General features: G+C 39.4%; 1 protein-coding gene across 1 annotated transcript; it reads right to left on the bottom strand.

The window, feature by feature from the left end:
* Positions 1–593: 593 nt before the first annotated feature.
* Positions 594–19,868, bottom strand: LOC148348283 (tumor necrosis factor ligand superfamily member 10-like). The gene is made up of 6 exons (XM_088322561.1): positions 19,574–19,868; positions 13,806–13,931; positions 7,813–7,858; positions 5,411–5,539; positions 4,591–4,835; positions 594–3,179 (listed from the first exon to the last, which is right to left on the bottom strand). The coding sequence occupies exons 1-6, from the start codon at positions 19,682–19,684 to the stop codon at positions 2,970–2,972; spliced, it is 867 nt and encodes a 288-aa protein (XP_088178687.1). The 5' UTR covers positions 19,685–19,868; the 3' UTR covers positions 594–2,969.
* Positions 19,869–20,416: the final 548 nt, after the last annotated feature.

The raw sequence follows: 20,416 nt of genomic DNA, 5'->3' as shown, positions 1-20,416 counted from the left end.
CCTACATGAGGGCAAATACAACCCATATTATAAACATAAAATATAGGTTATTCATATGCTATAGAATAGAAGTGTGTTTTGAGCTTCGAGTCGCAAAACAGATTGTCTGCAGCGTCTTGCATCACTCCAAATGTTTTATGTTACCTATTCTCTATATAATGTAGTATTTTTTCATGATAATGCAGCCCAAGATAAAATTAGAGACCAGACCCCAAAAACTTTGACAAATTGTTGATTTGTTATAAAGTCACAAACTCTTTATTATACTTATGTACAACTCAAAAATGTACATTCAGGTTATATTTACAATCAAGCAGTATAAAAATGATCAAAATGGAATGATTTGCAGTGATGTCACCAGATGGCAGCAAAGAGATTCTTTTGCTCGCGCTACAATGATCAATTTTGTTTTTTTAAGGTGCTTCAATTGCAAAACATAAGTGAATAAAGACAGAGTACATACCTGTAAACCTCTACGTTTTCCCTGTATTCTAAACAAAGTTTGATCATTTTAATTTGTGTACGCCTTATAAATATTTGTACGTATAAGCAACACCAAATTTACTGCGAGCGGGGGAAATAACTTAGAAATATGCTGAATTATTTATTTGTGTTGTTTTTTTGCTCAATAAAATAAAATTGTTTTACACAAATTATATTTTCTTTTATTCGACATAGTCTGTCTTGCTGTGAGTAAATAGGTGCTGCGTTGTGTTTGTAAGGTTTATTATCGCTTAATAAGGGGAATTGCAATAAATAATATAGGGAGTCATTGGCTGAGGTTGACAGGTACACAATTACAAAAAATGTGAAGATTAAGGACCAAATAAAACGTTAGCAGATTTCGAATGAACCTAAAAATCAATCAGGTGTATTAAAGCGCTGCTTTTTCCCAAATGCGGGTCAATTGGTTGTTCAAAAGCAGATGATAGCGTTTAAAGAAACAAATTTAGACATTAATGTTGATAGAAGATTTTGTTATTTACCATATTTTATGGACTATAAAACCACAAATTGACAAGAAATTCGAACGCTTTATGAACTGGTGCACCTTATATCCGGACAAAATTGGCAATGCATTACCATATTAGTGCAATTATTGATCAGTTGATGAATTGTATATCGCTGACCTCAATTGCATAACAATGGTGGCAACGGGGGTCGAACCCAGACCGCGAAGAGGAGAGCTCAGTGTCTTATCCACTCAACCCGAGGTGTCCTAAACATTTCTGAAAGCGGGCCAGATTTGCTATGATGAAAATGTGTGATGGCCAACTTTTCAGCCTGGCATTGTTTGAACAGTCTTTGATAAATTTACTCTCCGTGAAAGATTTGCAGTACTTGGCGATAGGCGCATTTTCATTCGACTTGCAGCACTTCGTGAAGAAGTGCAGCTATGACGCTAAAACAGCTTCCAGTTGCTTTACTTTTTCACAGTGTTCTGTTTTCTGTTAGCTTTTTGTAGTCATCATGTTTTCTCTGGTAGCCCCTCTTGATATACTCTTTGTAAACAACCACAGACTCTTGGCTAATTAGGCAGAAACAGTTGTTTAGGATTCAAATGAAAAAAAAATACTAACATTTCCACTTATCCTGAAAGCGGCAGCCCTCACACTATTTTTATTACAGTTGCCATGTCGGAAATGGGGTGGGCTAATGAAATGAAATGAAATGATCTGCATTTATATAGCGCTTTTCAAGTCAATGACTTCCCAAAGCGCTTTACATTGTGCTTCACATTTCCCAATAGCGGCCGTGATCTGTGCAGCCATGTAAGGCGCTAACCTGCTTATTGGGGGTAATTGGGGGTTCAATGTCTTACCCAAGGACATTTCGACATGTAACACGGACAAGCCAGGATTCGAACTGGGATCCCTTAATCCTAAAACGATCGCTCTACCTCCTGAGCTACTGCCGCCCGCTAAAATTCTCAAAGAAAGCCAAGGGCAAAATGGCCAAAGGGCTACTGCCATCATCTGGTCAAAAATGTATGGTACAAATTTATTTTATACAGTACTCCACAATACTGGCTGAATTCATATTCATTTTATGACAAATCTGATCACAGGCCATAACTGGCCCCTGGGCCAGACTATGGGCACTAGTGATACAGACAGTAGGTGAAAGGGCATTAGGTCTCAATTTTGTTACAGAAATGAACTAAGTAAACTGATCAAAAATTCTTATAAAATGTTGTTTTACATTTTCTCAGCTAAAACTAAGCATTGTAAATGAAAAAGGTTTTGAATACGTCCGGCCATGTGTTCATTTATATCTTTCAGGACGATAAAATTAAGTACTGTTCAGAATGACCGAATTACTTCCCACAATATATTTCTCATCATTCAGTTCAGTATCTGGTGCGCTTCGTAAAGACTGTGAACTGGCGATACTACACTGTATTTCAGTGGTCCCCAAACTTTTCTGTACCACGGACTGGTTGAATGTCTGACAAATATTCTTGCGACCCGGCTCAATAATAACATCAGTATTTGGAACTGTGACTAAAATTGGTTTGATGATGAAATAAAACCTAATGCCTTTTCATATGCTGTTAGTATCCTTAGTTGTCTAGGAGATAGTATATGCCCTTCCCCCTCCCGCAACCCTGGTTTGATTCCCTTTGTGTCCAACGCTATGCAATTGTGATCAGTGATAAACTCAACTGATCAATCAATGAACAAATGTGATACTTCTGAATATTGTGAGCAACCCTTACTGTATTCAATTCCATCCGCCTTATATATGCAAAAATATCACAATAAACTATTTTCTGGTGGGTGTGCATTATGATCTGTTGCGTCTTATCGTGTGGAAAATTCTGTATTTTTCAAAAACTGGGTCCATCGCAGACTCACTTGCTTCCATCACTTGGTCCTTCACTCCTGAAGAAAAATCTCATTGGTTGGTCCTCCACTCAATAAAGAAACGTCTTTTAGCGTAAGGGTGCCAGAGCGCCACCATCTGGCCTAGCTGATGAGGAAAGCCCCGAAAAAGCTGCTCTTCTCGTCCATGTCTACGGCGGAAGCGTTTGTGACGGTGACGAAAAGTCGGTCGCCGGGGCCGAGAGAGAAGAGGCCCCCTTGGTGTGCTGAGTGCAGCGAGAATTGGGAGTCCTGGGACCAGCATGAGGTCCGGCTCGTCTTCATCAGCAGGATGGGGACTGGGTAGCTGCTCACCTGTCGCCATTACAGAAAAAGGAGCAGTCATTTAGTCGCTTAGCAGTTTTTTCTAGGAGTGTGTGCTTTCAGAGTCATAGCTTTCCTAAGTAAAAGCAGATGTTTATGAACATCTTATTTTGATGGTCTGCTTCCATGAGGATGGAAACAATTGGAAAACATTTCAGGGACCCTGTGTGTTTTAGGGGACACATGGTGATAAAAAAAAAACATTTGTTTTTCTTTAAATGAAAATCTATTGATATGAATAATGAGCAAAAATACATGAACATACAGTATGAACATAGGTGGAGACATTTGTATTTGTTTTTTAAGTTTTATAACATGAATATCGCTCAGAGGGAGCTGAAATGATTATCCACCATCTATCTGTTAAGGGTCTTCAAATAAATTTAAAAAAAGCACTTTTTCTTCTCGTTTTTTTCTTTCTGGATTTTTCTTGTTTTTTTTATCTTTCTTTTTCTTCTTTTATTATTACCCTTTTATGTTTCACCCTCTATTTTCTCCTATTTTTCATCCATGTTCTGAATTCTCTTCTTATTTTTTTCTATTTTCATCCTTTTTCTTTCTTTTCATTTTTTCCCATTTCTTTGTTTTCTTTATTTTCTTCTTTTACCCTAATTTCCCTTATTTTTTTTCCTTGGTAGTTTTTAATTGTTCTTTTTTTTGCTTCCCCCATTTTCTTTTTCTTTTTTTTCCCATTTTCCTTCCATTTGTCTCCTTTTCTTTTCTATCCGTCTGTATTCTTTTTTTGTCCCTTTTCCCCTTTTCCTGTATTTTTTTTCCTTCCTTTATCTTTTTTTCCTATTTTCATCTGATGTCTTCTCTTTTTTATTTTTGCCAGTTTTCTTTTTTCAAAATTTTTTCCTTATTCATTCCTTTCTTTTGTTTTTTTGCCTTTGTGCCTTGCATGACTGACTCCCGATTTGTGTGTGAGTGTGTGTGTGAGTGAATGGGTAAGTGTGAAGCACATTGTAAAGCGCTTTGGGAGGTCTTCATTGACTAGAAAAGCGCTATATAAATGCAGACCATTTACCATTTTTACCCATTTCTTTCTTTATTCCCTGTTTTCATTTTTTTTTTCTTTTATGCTCCTCTTTTCCTTCATCGTCTTATTTTTTTTCCTTTTATTCTACAAATGATTTTGTTTTTCTTATCCTTTTTACCCTATCCTTTTTATGAGAAGCAAAAATATGCTTTTCTGTCATTTAATGTCTTCGTAGTCAAGATTCTTCTTTTAGCTTTGTAGCATTTGTTTTCGGTCGCACTAAACAATACAGCAAAATCTAGTGGTCAAATAGTACATTCTGTCTCTTTAACGATTCATCGCTTCTCTAAAGAAAGGAGGATTCTTTTGACAACATGCGCCCCACCTAAAAAATAAAATACAATAAAAAATAAGTAGTGTCACCTTCTTATAGATGTACTGCAGCAGGGGCCTCCCAACATCCTCCTGGGGGTCTTCGTGGGGGTCCCGGTCCAGAGGACGTACGTGCCGGAAGTAGGTCTGTGCGTAAACGTAATAGAGTCCAGGCCGCGGGACCACCAGCTCGCCGTCCACTAGTTGCACATCCTGCAGGAAGGCAAGACCCTTCTGGCCTTCCCACCACGAAATCTTCTGGCCGTGAACACGACGAACACCAGCGACCGACGTGCCTGTGAACAATGCGCAGATGTCAATTCCAGCTCAGCCACCACTGTTAAATCCAAGGTAAGATCTTAAGCCAAAGCTTGAGCTGATCTGAATTTCAGCCCAAGTTGGGTCCAAAATGTCAATCATTATGTTCAGGTCAGGCCAGGCTTCTCTCTCTTGCTGACTTTTTAGAAAATGAACCATTTTACAAAAAGTATACTAAAACAATGTGTCTACTAAATCAATGTTTTTAAACCTTTTTGAGCCGAGGCACAAATTTTTTATTGAAGTAAATCCCGCAGACCAACCCCAGTAGGTGACGTTGCATATCTGGTAAAAGTTAGTACAAATGAAAGATTTCGCTTTCGCTAGACCACACAGGCACACAAATTGGATAATTTCCCGCAGCACACCAGTTATCGCGCCACAGTGGTTGAAAAACACTCTACTTAAATTATAAACTCATCAGTAGTTTTTGGTCCAAGCACTCTTGACTAATGACTTTTTAGACGCTCAGAAATTTTAAGGTCTCGTAGGCAACATGAGTTTGACATATGCATTCTAAAGTCTGCTAGTTCTGTGTTGCTTTTTGACTTACCAGCTCCCTTTTGTCCTTCGTGCATTTTGGGCGCGAAGCTTCCGGTGACGTGAGCGGCGACTTTAGGCCGCGGCGCCGACAGGGCGCCGTCTTCCGGCACCAGCGAGGGCAGAACCCGAGACACTTCATCTGAACAGGAAGTCAAAGTTGCTCAAAAACAATGCTTGCTGCTAGTCTATAGAATGGCACTATTGTTCACGCACACTTTTTAAAACAGGCACACTTGTTACAACGATCATGCTTAGTATGGAAAAAACCTAAGCGTACTAGTTTTGGTCTAAAAAAATTTAAACGTGGCTTACGAAATTTTCTCTTAAGAATGTTTTAACAATGCCCAACCGAGTTCAAAGAGCCTTCATGCTCTATTTTCCACCGCGCCTATCAGCTCTTATCTTATAAGAGCTTTTTGGGGCAGAACACATTAGGTTTGAGGAATGGCAGCTAAGGGGAAGTGCTGGATAGTAAAGTCATGCTCATCTTCACGTTTTTGTTTATTTTTGGAGGGCGGGGGAGTGTAGCATTAAAATGGTAAAAGTAGGAAAAGGTCTGCCTCGAGTAGAGTCAAAATGCGACCCCATACTTCAAGAAAAATATCTTTAAAAAAGAGTTTATTCACGTACTGTACTTGCATCATGAATGAGCCGAGGCTTCTATAATGACACAAGCCAGGAGATGGCGTCAGAGAGTAGAAAAGTTCCATATTTTGTACAGCTCCTTTAAGGGAGGTCAGATCAGGATTTCCATCCAAACGTTTTAACATTCGGTTTTGACATTTTGATATTAGCCACAAACATGTGGCATACTGCCAACTCAAGCTTACCATTTGCTTCCTCTGCTAATTACAAACGCATGTTGTTTTTTGTCACCCCCCCAGCATAAGTTACTTAATTATTCCATACTTTCATCTGTCATCGTTTATCTGCAAATCGTGCTTCCAAAGCCAAGTTTGGAATTTTCATTTCATCAATAGGCTTCAGCATGCAACTGTCTGGAAGTGGAGAAACCTTTGCAGAAAAGGAGGCCTTTTTAGGGGTAGAATTGTCAAATCATATTTCCTAGAAAGTAAAAATGTAAAAAGTTGGAAACCCTGCACTTTTAGAAGGTTGCAAGAATTTCCTTATATATAAATTATATATACAGTACATACACGTGCGCTCAAAAGTTTGAAGCGCTTACAAATGTCATTATTTTATAAGGAAATAAACTGTTTTATTAAGTGTATGTTTTCCATTTATATTCTTTTCATTCATTTTAAATCCTCACATCAAGTTTTTGATGCTATTTTTAATTTAGTTATAATGAATGCACCTCATGATTATACATACATTTGAATGTTTTTATTTAACTTTTGTCTTATTCGCTTGTTGCCACAATATATCTACAGTATCTAGTCCAGGGGTGTCAAACATTCGTTGGCGGGCCAAGAATGGGCGCATCGTTTAAAAAAAATACTTGTGGTTTTCAAAGTATCCACTACGTGTCCACACTTCCAATTTCAAGGCTTTCCACTACTTATTATCCTTTTCGCTACTTTTTAATACAGTACATTTAGTTTTTTTATGCAACATTCTAAGCCTTTTCAATATTTTTCAACGCTTAAAAATTCATACTTTTTAATAAATTTTTTTTACCCCTTCACATTCAAGTTTTCACTACCCTTATCAAGCGCACATGTAAAAAATGTATTGCCTAAAGGTAGAAAACAAAATATTCAAATTTTGGAAATGGGTTTTTGTTTATATAAATTTGATTACTTTTCAGTACTTTTTCATACTGCACCTCTTAGTTTTCCTACTTCTCAATAGTTTTTGTACTTTTTAAACTTTCCATTATGATTTTGTTTTTTACAATAATAAAAATGTCACTGTTTTACAGCTAATCACTTAGGCTTCCATTTTAGCATGCTTTTTATGCACTCTCTCAATCACAAACACACACTTAGATAGACGAGCCAATATTATGATAAAAGCTAATATATCAGTCTCCACCTAAACGCGCTTCCCTGAAACAAGTTAAATACACTCTTTATGCTATTTCTTCACCAGGCATAGACTTCTCAACCACAGACTTTTTAAAATTTCAGTATTATCAGCAGTCTTGATTAATGGGCATTCAGGATTTAGGAGTTATCAGAGCCGCCGCTGTGTACTCCGCTCTAAGGTTATTCTTCCTGCTTTAATGGCTCTTCCCCCGGGTCGCATATCCAATCAAAAGGCGCAGGTGGGTAGCATCCGAGACACCGAAAGGGAAGGTAGATAGAGAACCGCTCGACGGCATCTGGGCATAAATAATCGGCTCGTCGAATAAATAAAAATGCTGATACAAATATTAGTCAAATTCCCATTTGTCCCGCCCGATATTAAGAACCCATTTGAATGTTATGGCAAGCAAAAAAAACTTACCTCTTACCGCGGATGAAATCTGCTTCTGGTAGCGCCGAGACAGTGACTGCGCGGCAAAACAAAGAAATCACGTTAGCGTCGGACAAATTGAGAGAAGTACAACAAAAAAACATGATTTAAAATGTCTTTGACCCTACAGTCGGTCCAAGTCGGACGCTCTCCTGGTTTATTTATCGCTTTCATTACAAAAACATCCGTCCGGTCCAAAATATTGGACACAAGCAGTCTTCGAATATCCTCTGGGAGCGTTTAAAATCCATGTTTGAAAAATAAATGCCGCAAAACATGGCAAACAAAGCCGAGCGGCCGGCCAGGAAACATTTGAAGTTGTCAAGTGCACAGGACACTTTTGAAATTTTCTGGGAGCTTCTCCTTCTCATTTCAAAGCATTTCTCTTGGCCATTATCATCAAACGTTCTAATAAATGTGGCCAAACAAGCAAACAGGATAGCTTCATAAAAAATGCACATACACACACATGCACAAGTATCCACAAAATATGCAAGTTATTGCGTGTTCTGCCGATGGCGAGCGGATGAATGATAAGATAACAACGCTTTGAGGAAAGGCTCATTGTGCGACAAAATCCAATTTGGCTGACTCGGCAAAACTAGAGGATTTAGCGCCGAGAACATCCGACGTTGCTTTTTTTTCAAACTATTCTTCTTTTCGTCTCACATCTAACGGGCGCTTTGCTGTATTTGCTTTTGAAAGAATTAAGCTCCCCAAACACTCAGGAATATTCATGCATTTGATTGAGTCCACAAGGCGGTGGAAATATACTTACGAAACAGATCATTTCTATTGGCAGTTTTCATAAAAAAATGATGGCGTTACGTGATATGACTTGAAAAGTCCTCACTTTTAATTTTAATGTCTTGATTCTCAGGACGAGAACTTACAGGTGCGCGCATTCCATTGTGGGGGGATCGCATCACATGCGTGCATGTCAATGGTTTCTTTGTGTCTACCTGTTGGATTCGCATAGGATACTTTTTTTTTCTTTTCTTTTTTTTAAATTGGGTTTGTTTTAACTCCTTACCGTTGGCTTACAGTGTGATGTTTGCCATTTTGTTACTCGATCACTATCCGGGGAACAGGAAGTGATGTACTTGTGCCCTCAAAAGCACCTCGTTAATCAAACACATAAATCCATCCATTATCTGCACGGCTTATCCTGAGTAGGGTCGCGGGGGTGCTGGAGCCCATCCCAGCCATCTTCGGGCATTGGGCAAGAGATACCCTGAACTGGTTGCCAGCCAGTCACAGGGCACACAGAGACAGACAACTGACTCGCTCATTCACACTTCGGGGCAATCTCGACTGGCCAATTAACCTGAAATTGTATGTTTTTGAATGTGGGGGAAGCCGGAGTGCCCGGAGGAAACCTACGCAAGCAAAGGGAGAACATGCAAACTCTACACAGTAGGGTTCGATCTCATGACCTCAGAACTGTGCCGCAGAATGCGCTAACCACTCAGCCGCCGTGCTGCTTAATTCAACACGGTGTAAACTCAATATTATTAGTATAGTCCCATTACGTGAACAAAAATAACAAAAACCTAATAGCAATTTATTTAAAATAATTATTGCACGATGTAAAACGTTCCGTCATCTTTAGTTTAGAACTTCCCCTGCTGGCAAAAAAATAAAAAAAGCAACTGGTTCCCATTAGATTCAAACATAACAAAACAGACACACCACTTTGCTAAATAAACAAAGGGGTACTTGAATAGGCCTATAATTCTACAATTCAGTTTCTTTACGACTATTAGGCACGATTTTGTAGACTGTAAGAAACCGACACGCTATCCAGTAACAGGACTTGTGCCCTAAAAAAAGCAGCAATAATCAAGCAATTAAAAAACGATAGAGTATTAGTAGTATAGTCCTTTTAATTGAAGGCAAATACAGAAAAAAAAATATATAGACAAAATAATACCGTAAAATTCGTCCTATAAGCTGTGACTTTTTCCTCACACTTTCAACCGTGTGGCTTATGCAATGATGCTGCTAATTTATGCATTTTTCCTAACGGCAGTCAGGGGCGCCCGAGCTTTTAAGTTGAGAGTGAGACACATTGAATAGATGTGTTGAGGAAGACGCAATTTTAATGTCACTTCACACTTTGAGCAAGAATAAAACAAGCATCAACAGACCCTCATCAAGGAAAAAGTGTCAATCAAAAGGGGAGCGCTGACTACCCTATTGGGGAAAATTTTACAAGTCTGTTTATTTTTAAACTGAAATAATGTGGTGAGACGAACGGATTACCAGAAGCAACGTCCAACGAAGCCGAATTGTTGAAAGCGGATTCCGATTTATCTGTCCAATTTATCATGTGTTTTGGAGTAAATATTTTACACGGTAGGATTCTATGGATGGTCCCTTGATGTAACGAAGCCCTTTTTGCGGACCTTTAAAGAATTAGAAGACGGCCCAGGGGATGTAATGGTGAGTTACGCCAGCTTTATAGTTTTTGGGTATCTTGTTTCAGACTGATGAGTATATTTTTAAATGGACTTTAAGCTTTCCAATGGCATTGTACAGACACGTATTTGTTTATCAAAAGTCCAGCGCCCTGCCAGTGGGCCGTCGAAACGTTAAGGGGTTAAAACTTTTTTCTGTGTACCGTTTCTTTGTACCGTAAATAAGCCGCTACTTTTTTCCCAAATTTTCAACCCTGCAGCTTATTCAGAGATGCGGCCAATTTATGTAATTTTTTTTAACGGCCGCCAGCGGCGCTCGAGTATGTAAGGTAAGATTAAGACCGGGGGAATAAATGCGCCGAGGAAGATCACATCTTCTGAGCGTAAACATACCCTCATCGGGCACATTGCACAAAATAAGGCTCATGACGCAGTTTCCAGGTCAAAAGCAAACGGGCATAATGCTGGGATGTATTGAAGTAAGGGAGCGTGGGACGACGTCATCACAATAAGGTTTCTTTTCAACATTGAGTAAGACAACTTAAATGTCATTCAAAAGGAGGAAGAAGCGGATGGTCTGCCGTGATCCCAACGATTATAGCATTTATTTTCTTAACAGACTAGTTTGCAGGTATGCGAGCGTCTTGTTAGTAGCGTGAGGCTACCTCCCAAAGGCACGGTTTAGGATGAAAGTTATATTATTATTATTAAAGCTTTGAAAACTCTCTCGATGTACCGTCTTTCTATGTAAATATGTGTAATATCATACCTGCCAACTTTTGAAAGGGAAAAAGCCTAGTCGCTAGGGTCCAGGTTCGGTCAGGTCCAGAACGACCCGGGGGGGAGGGATGCTGTTCATCTTAGAAATTCCCCATTTCACTTAACTGACTTCAGCACATATTTAAGCAATAAAACTAAAGGCTAAATCTCAATCTATCATGCAAACAATTTCACTGGCACATTTCTAAGTGTCACTGCTCCATTGAATCAGTCACTTCTCAAAGTGAAGCAAGGCACACCAGTGTCAATTGAACATGTGAGGCCAAAGATTTTTATTGGCTGAAAAGCAAATAATAAGGGACTGAAAAGCCATAAACATGCGTGGGTTGATTCACTTTAGCAAAATTAATGATATCCAAATGTTATCCATCTTATACAAGCTACAGCCTAATCATTAATTGTTCTCCATTGAGCATCGTTTTGATTTTTTCAACTGTTCTTTCGAATGGGTCACACTGTGGCACTTGTATCCAGATGATGTCATCGTCATTTTCCTAGTCATCAGGCTGCCATGCACTTTGGTCGATAGACTTGCCCGGATATGCAGCCAGACGACTGGCAGTGCTGACATAGCCGTTGTTTGAAATGGTACTTTGTCTCCATCTTGCGGTGGGATGTTTTTACGATTTTATTTTTTCAAGGGGAAAACCAAGTCTCTGTGACGGCACCGTATCACCGTAGTGGGTTAAAGAAAACCGTACTCATTACGGCAAAACCGTAGTACTTGGCAGGTATGTAATATGTATTTGCAACTGTATATTTTTGTAATGTATTTATTTGTATTTATTTGAGACACTTATTCTGCACGAGCAAATTATAAAAAGAGGGGCGGAGCAAATGCGGGCTGATGGGAAAGTGGGGACCGGTAAAGGTGAGTTTTTTGTGGAAACGGCGGACAATAATGGATATATATTTTTCCCACCCATACCTTTGGAAATATACACTTTTTTTCCTTGGATTACTATCAACGGGCACCTAGAATCTGCAGGTCTGCAACAAATTTTAAGTACCTATATCATTACACATTCATTTTGGCGGCTGTGATTCTAGGACTGTGTGCTTCAATAAAAGACATTTAGTTTCAATCGCGGGATTTGAAGTTTGGCTTGGATTAATTCCATGTTTTTTTTATGTGGGTGCAGGCGGCTTATATACAGGTGCGGCTTGTGTATGGTCAAAATCGGTTTTCCCCTTCAAATGTGATGGGTGCGGCTTATAATCAGGTGCGCTCTATACTCCGGAATTTACGGTAAATATCTCATGTTTAAATGTGGGCACATGCAGCTTATAGTCAGGTTTTTCCTCTAAAAATGTACTGGGAGCGGCTCATAATCAGTTGCGCCTTATAGTCCGAATTTTGCGGTAATTGCGCGTAGAAGAACTTTAAAAAAATCTGTTGTAAACACTTAACCTGCTGTAAAAACCGCAAAAATACAGGTGGACCTCATCAGTTTCACCTTGATTCAAACTACATCCATCCATCCATTATCTGCATCGCTTATCCTCAGTAGGGTTGCGGGGATGCTGGAGCCTGTCCCAGCTATCTCCGGACAGTAGGCGGGGGACACCCTGAACTGGTTGTCAGCCAGTCGCAGGGAACATAGGGACAGACAATTTGCTCGCTCAGTCACATTTAAGGAGAATTTGAACCGGCCAATAAACCTGAAATGCATATTTTGGAATGTGGGAGGAAACCGGAGTGCCCGGAGGAAACCCACGCAAGCACGGGGAGAACATGCAAACTCCACACAGGAAGGTTCGATCTCATGACCTCAGAAATGTGTGGCACACGCGCTAACCACTGCCCTGCCCCAAACTACATACAACACAAGTAAAAAAAAAACACATACTATTTAGACCTACCAGTGAACAAACAAGTACTTTACTTGGATTGTCTTATCGTCTTTATGACTTTTTAGGCACAATATTTGTTTGCATAAGCACAGACACGCTACCTGGAAAATGGAAGTGACGACATTGTGCCTTCAAAAAAACCTTTTCACCCAAACCATTTATAATATTGCATTTATAATTACTAGTATAGTTTTATTAACAAGCATAAATATCAAGAAACTAAAAACATTCCTATTAAAAAAATGTTTTACATCAGGTTCCGACGAAAAGCTCCTCCTGCTGGCAAAGCTGATAAACTACGGGTGGCCTTCCAGAGTTCCAATGTCTATTTCTTTCATATTCTTATTTAGAAGGTGCCAACATCTTCAACTCCCTTCCTAATTGTCAAAGTTGATTTTTGGGGACATTTTAACAAGGGTAATAAACAAGTCAAGCACTCACAACACAACAAACGTGCAGCTGATGAGAAACTTGCTTGGACTATTTAATTGTTGCTTTTTGCACTTCTGATTTATGAGGACGATGATGAATGTGTACATAGGCACATGTGGATGCTGCAGAATCGTGACTAATTGCGTCGCGATGGGAGCAAGCGCTCTTCCCGCGACGGAGCGACAATCTTGGTGACCAAACCAGGACACGCAGATTGGAAGCAGATGCATTACATGGGAATCATTTTTTTTCCATTCCAATGTCATCCCCAGTATGGAGTGTTTGTTCATACTTGATTGTTTTTTGGCCTTGTTTGTGGCTACTTTCCGAGCTTTCGAAGACTGAGGCTAATTTCCCTAGGCGGGCATGTGGCTTTTTGTATGATTGGCGATCATCAAGCTAATGGATGTTGCCCAGATGAAAGAAAATTCTTTTAGTGGCCTCCAAATGAGGAGATGTTTGTGTGTTGGTCATTGAGAAGTGTTATTGCCGTCTCACCTTCTCGACGAGTTGCTGAAGCTGCTGCGTGACTTGCCAGCAGGGATCATCCGGCAAAGCCGTCCAACTTTCGGGATGCTCGGCTTTCAAACAAGACACGCTGCTCCTGGCGAACGTCTCTTTCAGCTGCACTCGGGGAAATAAAAATGAAAAAAAGATTGGAGGGGAGGTGTATGTGGAACCAAATTATTCATTGATAACATAAGCGAGCTGGAGTTGAAGATTTCTTTTGGACAGGAATCATCTGTCTTTTGTCTTTTCATCTACCATATTTATTTTTGTACAACGTCCATTGGTTTTCATTACCTAAAACAGAACTCAAACTTTGATGTGCACCCTAACCCGAGGTTTTCAGTCGAAAAAAAAAAAAACTGAAATCAAACCCAGTCCATGGCGGTGAAAGCGCCCAATCCTTACACCTACACAAGTCAAGTCATGTCAAGTTTATTTGTGACGCCCTTAAACACCAGGAGTCTAAAAGGGCTGCAAAGACCACAGATGATTGCAAACTACAAACTATTATTACAGTATCATATTTTTTAGTGTATCATAAAAGAGCATCAGAACATGAAACAAATACATGGTAAAATTTGATTCCCGCACAATCAACATAAAACGAGAGGCAGATAAAGTAAAAAAAAAAAAAAGAACAAAACAAATAATTAAAATATTAATTGACTTTTTTGCTGCGCATTTATTGATAAACTGATCCAATGACGTCTGCTTTTGCCGTCTTTTGACCATCTGTCGGAAACGTGCAAGGCAGCCGTTGTAACGAGCGATCGCTCTACTTCAAGAGATTTTTTGGGGTGATTCCTTTTTACAAATTCCAAGACTTTGTGGAATTTTGCTAAAAATGTCTTTAATTTGGGCTAATTGAATGGTAGCTGCATCCTTCTCCCCGCCAGCTTGCCGCAACACCTCATCCTCCTCGTCTCTGGACTCTTAACTGTAACAATGACACAAAAAGCATGCTGGGATACAGCCAATTTGTTTCCGTTCAGGCAAACTCCAGGAGAGGCTCCCAGTGATATGGATGACAAATGAAAAAGCATTCGAATATTATATCACAATCACACTAGTTTTACTCACAGAACCAGAGACGAATGTTAAAAAAAAAATGGAGAAAACAGAAAATTGTCTGAAACAAAGAAATGAAAAAAGGAAAACAACTATTTGGTGTATCTAATGATGAATCAGACTTTGAAGAACATTAAATTAATAAATTGTGAATGGTATGATGGTTTTGTGTTCATAGTTTTAAATAAACTATTTTAATCATGGCCAAATGTAATAAGATTCGGCCCTCTCAACACCGCGACCAGGGTTCGAGTCCTGTTGCATCCAACCACAAAAATTGAGCTAAGAAAAGCGAATCAAAAGTTTAAAGCAATTTTTAATGGAAAAAATAGGGGTGCAGATTATATACACAAGTGCGCGTAATACACAAATAAATAAGGTATTCATTCTTCTGTGCATTGAACTTGTGTCAAGTCATGTTTATTTGTATAGCCCTTAATCACAGAGTCTCAAAGGGCTGCACAGACCAAAGATTATTGCAAACCACTGACTAATATTACACCATCCCCTGATCTAAAACCTACATGAGGGCAAGGAAAAAACTCAACATGAGGAAAATGAAGAAACCTTAAGAAGGGACCAGAACCAAGACTTTTGCATTTGATAAAAGGAATTGTAAAGTCCCAATAAAACAATATAATATCCTCCTGGCTGTAAAAAACACTTCATTTGTTTAGAAGAAAATATATTGATTTCAATAATAGCCAAAATTCCTTGAACTATGATATAAACCTGCATTTTTAAAGACATGTAGGTTGAGAAATGTGCCGTTATTTGAAGTAACATGAGCCTTACCTAGAGGGAGCTTATATCAGTCTGGCATCTTGAATGCCCGGAAAACAAAAAAACAGTTGTAAGGCTGGTCAAAAATGTTAGAAGAAACACTACGAGAATTTGTAGTTTGTATTCTTTCTTGTGCTGTTAGCACTCCTTTTTAAATTGACATAATATAGCAACATATAGTGGGACTATCTTCCACACTGTTCCTTTAAGGACCCTTTTTAGGATTTTAAGGTATTTCTTTTAAAACATGAGTCAGTTTTTGCAGAAGGAAGGGATTCTTTTGTATCTGTGTGATGTGTCGGCAACGATGACTACTCAACATTTTGATAACTGTACGAGTGTGAAAAAATGCGCAATGGAACACTCGAAAAACAAATGAGTTCAGCCCTGATTTAAGCATGATTGAATTTGTTTTCCAACGCTCATCGGGGGAGCAAACCGAGATGATCGTTATTATTGTTCCAGAGGAAATTCTTTTTGGTGAGATGGTCGGCGTATCGAATCCACGGGCGAGTTTTAACAAGAAGTCGGATGCGAATTTCGCAGCTCTTCCGTATTCATTACCGGCCGTTTCTCATGACTCACTGATTTAACTGCACAATTTTGGACCAGATCCAAAAAGTTCACGCACGACCGTACAAGAACGCGCTCGCTGGAAGTTATATAAAGAAAAAAAACACTTCCTGATTGTTCACAGGAGCCCAAAACAACAACTTCAACTTGTTCTCAAAGTGAAAACTCGCACAAGTGCAGACAAGTTGCGGAAATTGAAAGAAATTGATTCATGTCTGGAATTTTTTTTTCTTTAAAAACGGCTTTCTTATCAATGTAGTAAAAAAAGATAATGGATTGAACCCAGTTAGACCTAGTAAAAAGGAAGAAATTAAAAGGTTCCTTTTTTAATGTAACATCAAACTAAAACACCAATCTGATTGGCACAGAATGGCTCTCATATTGGAAAAATAATTACATATCCTACATTCTAAAAATAATCGTTAAAGTGACAGTGTGTATTTTTTGACCACTAGATGAAGCTCTAGTGTGCCATGCAAACAAAAACAAGTTCTACAAAGCACTAGGAAGAATACAAACTATGGAGACTTAAATTGACCAAAACAACATCATTAGTCTTAGCATTTTTTGCTCAGCGTTTCACTAGGTTTTCGGATTTTTGGGGTACCTGTAGCAGCAAGATGACCGACAATCTCATGTCAGATCCCTCTAGGTGAGCCTTATGTTATGTAAAAGAAATCGAAATGTATTGACCTAACCTACCTATTAATGGTTCCTATTTAAATCATTTGTAAATATCTTTTTATGCTTGGTACCAAATAATCCGCTAATCGTTCTATAATTATGTATAGCTTTTGAAACATCAACGATTATTATGTATTCATAATAGACAGGAGAACCTCACAGAGGTTCATCAACACATCCCAGAAAATCATGGGCTGTTCTCTACCCACTCTGCAAGATTTCACCCAGAACATCATTGCAGACTCTTTCTCACCCTCGCCGGCTGGCTAACTTTCTGACCTTTGACAATATTGATTTGAATAATCTCAAAAATACATCAGCTACCATATGAATATGCATTTTTTTCAAATACAAAAACAAATGTGTATTTATATGACATACGATGACCTCACTGTCCTCCATATTGTTGTTAAAGGTACCCCCTAAAGACTGAAGAATATGGTGCAGTTTGGCCATTTTGAGTCTCCGTAGTTTGTATTCCTCCTTGTGCTTTGTAGCACTCTTTTTCGATTGCACTACACATTACAGCAACATCTAGTGCTGAGATATTACCCACTTTCCTTTTAAAACACAGGCTCAGAGACACTATCTTCCCTAGGGCCATCACTACCCTTAACAAGTGCACAAGAGTTTGCTAATAATGTCATTTTAATTAGAGTACTGTTCTGATTCAAGCACAATCTTGCAAATACTACCCGCCTAGCCTTATATTCTTTTTTTAATCCTAATTTTATTTTTAAAGTCTTTGATGACATGTTTATCCTGTAGTACAATGTCTAATCTACATTCTCATCAATGACAAGAAAGACAATTGCAATTCCTGGACATTTGGATAGTGTGCTTGCGGTAAAAGTGTGTCAAACGTCTTGTCCAGGGAGAGGCGAGAGCTGGAATCGAACCAGCGACCTTCAAGACGCCAAACTGCTGAGCAACAATCTTGTCAACTTTGCTTATCTTCATTCCTTGTATACTCGCCCGCTTGGAGGACTTGTTTAAAGTCCTTTTTATACTTTTTAAGCACGAGTGTCAAGCTAATTTTCGCCGAGAGCCAAATCGGTGTAATGGTTGCCCTCTAAGGGCCTGATGTAACTTATAAATGTAACTAAATTTAAATGAATCGTACATAAACTAAATAGATCGACTCTTCCATAAAAAATTTATTATTTATTGAAGTCACAAACTGTGGCATTGAAAATATGTCACCACACATGTGTTACAAATTACCGTAGTTTTTGGACTACAAGGACTATAACAAAAAAACTACCAGAAAATTGTGAGTGCGCATTAAAATCCAGGTTGCTTTATAGGCTGTAAAATACAGTAGATCAAATTTGATTTGCATGATTAAAAATAAATACTTCATACAATAACCAATCATTAATGGTGAAACAAGATTTCATAATGATAGAAACTTATTTTACAGAGCATAAACTATTATTTTCTGATGTGTTTAAGACATCACAGTACTTTTAATTGCATGCACCTTGTAGTCTGGTGCACCTTATCTAATCTTAACTTCTAAACGACTTCATAAATGACGATTGTGTGTGTGTGTGTGTGTGTGTGTGTGTGTGTGTGTGTGTGACTTATAGGCTCCAAAACGGCTGACCCAATTTTCTTGAAAATGTACACAGTTGTACTTAAGGCCTCCAACAATTGTCTTTAGTAAGGTTTAGTTCAAGGCACCCTCAATAAAAAAACTACAAAATACATAAACTTCTGCCTTTGTGTAGTCTGGTTTCATGGGGTCTCCAACGCCCTCTGGTAGCCAAATTGGGTACTTCACTTCTCGACCACCAACCACTCCAAGCAGCCAAATACAATCCTTTATCGGCCTGGCAACGCCGGGCCATTAAGCTTGTATATGAAAAGATATTTCAAAAGAATATTTTTAGGGGAGGTGTGCCTCAAATTGTAAATGGTCTGCATTTATATAGCGCTTTTCAAGTCAATGAAGACCTCCCAAAGCGCTTTACAATGTGCTTCACACTTACCCATTCACACACACACACTCACACACCAATAGCAGCCATGCAAGGCGCCGATCTGCTTATTGGGGGCATTAGGGATTCAGTGTCTTGCCCAAAGACACTTGCAATCCAGTGTTCTTCATTGTTAATGAATACAGTAAATATGACAAAATCTTATTGGACATTTCTGTTTTATTTCTCAATTCCACCCATTGGCATTGACATGCGAATACTGGCATGTATTGGCTCTTAGCTGACAGTTTCTGGTTGTTGTTGTCCAGAGGCATTGTGGGATTTTATTTTTTTTGTTTGTTAAAGGACCCTTTAATTTTTAGACACTTAGACATTTTAAGCTCTTGCAGGTCACATAAGATGATGTGGCAGGCCACATTTCCCCCCCGAGCCATGAGTTTGACACATATGCTTAAAAAGGATCATTTTCCTTATCTAATCACATGCAAATGATGATTTTGGGGCTTTTTTTGCGTCTCCAAACGACGTATTTACGAGATCTTTTTGGTAAACAATGACTTCCTCGCAGACGAGCACGCAACTTGTTGACTTATTTTGTCGTTTCGGCGACTTCTCTACATTCTCAATGACCTTCTCGTCGGGTTAACCGACTGATTAGCGGGTAACTAACTAACCAGTAGGTTAGTGATGAAGACTGCGACTTACTTGGTTGAGAGAGTTTCCAAAGTGAAGAACGGTGACGGCGACAAGAAGCGTCTGAAGCAAGGCGGCCAGCAGCAGCAGCGCGCCCGCCATCTGCGGAGCCGAGCCCGCCATGGCGACACAGCGCCGCCCGGTACCGGCACCGGAACGCGGTACGCGACCAGCACGGTCGGCCCCCGCACACTCGCAGCGTGCGAGCACCAACAATGGCAGGGCGCAGAGCGAGCGACGGGGGAGGAGGGAACGCGAAGGGGACGGAAGAGAGGCGGGGAGGAACTGGGGGAGGAGGCTGCCGGGACCAGGCCAGGACGGGACGGGACCGCACGGGGGAGGCTCCGCAGCTGCAGCCGAACCTGCTCAACTCTACCCGTCGAGAATGACTTAAGGAGGACCCTTCCCACCTCAAATACATACTTAAATAAGCAGAAACCTCATTTTAACTTTATTTTCTTCCTTATAATGTAGATTTGTCTCTATTTTTTTAATTTAAATTTTTGTTTACCTACAGTGTATGGCGTAGTTATGCGCATGCGCATGAAAAGTTGAGAGATACCATACCTGTCAATCTCCACGGCTCCATGCCCGTACAAACTGTCGTATTTTCCTTTACAAAATACAAAATAATCATACACCATATGTTTTTTATCCGGAATGATGCATGATGGGAAATCCCCAGGCGGCAGAAGCATGCGCACAGTAGCATCAAACCGCTCGCTTCGTTTGCAACAAAAAAAAAAACGATACAGAGATAGAAGCTACCGCGGCGAACTCGTTAGACTTGATTAATTTGCCAATTTGTGATAGTCGGTGTTCATCGGATAGTACCCATGATTGACAAATTTGCGT

This window comes from Urocampus carinirostris, chromosome 18 (genome assembly GCF_059441175.1).
Source record: "Urocampus carinirostris isolate Australia breed hairy pipefish chromosome 18, RoL_Ucar_1.0, whole genome shotgun sequence".
Taxonomy (NCBI): domain Eukaryota; kingdom Metazoa; phylum Chordata; class Actinopteri; order Syngnathiformes; family Syngnathidae; genus Urocampus; species Urocampus carinirostris.
The sequence above is the reverse complement of the archived record's forward strand: the minus strand, read 5'-3'. Positions and strand labels throughout refer to the sequence as shown.

Coding starts and splice junctions, on each gene's coding strand:
- LOC148348283 (XM_088322561.1), bottom strand. CDS start 19,684: ATGGCGGGCTCGGCTCCGCAGATGGCGGGCGCGCTGCTGCTGCTGGCC. Junction 13,932..19,573: donor TTGGAAACTCTCTCAACCAA/GTAAGTCGCAGT, acceptor CCCCGAGTGCAG/CTGAAAGAGACGTTCGCCAG. Junction 3,180..4,590: donor TGCAGTACATCTATAAGAAG/GTGACACTACTT, acceptor TAATGGCGACAG/GTGAGCAGCTACCCAGTCCC.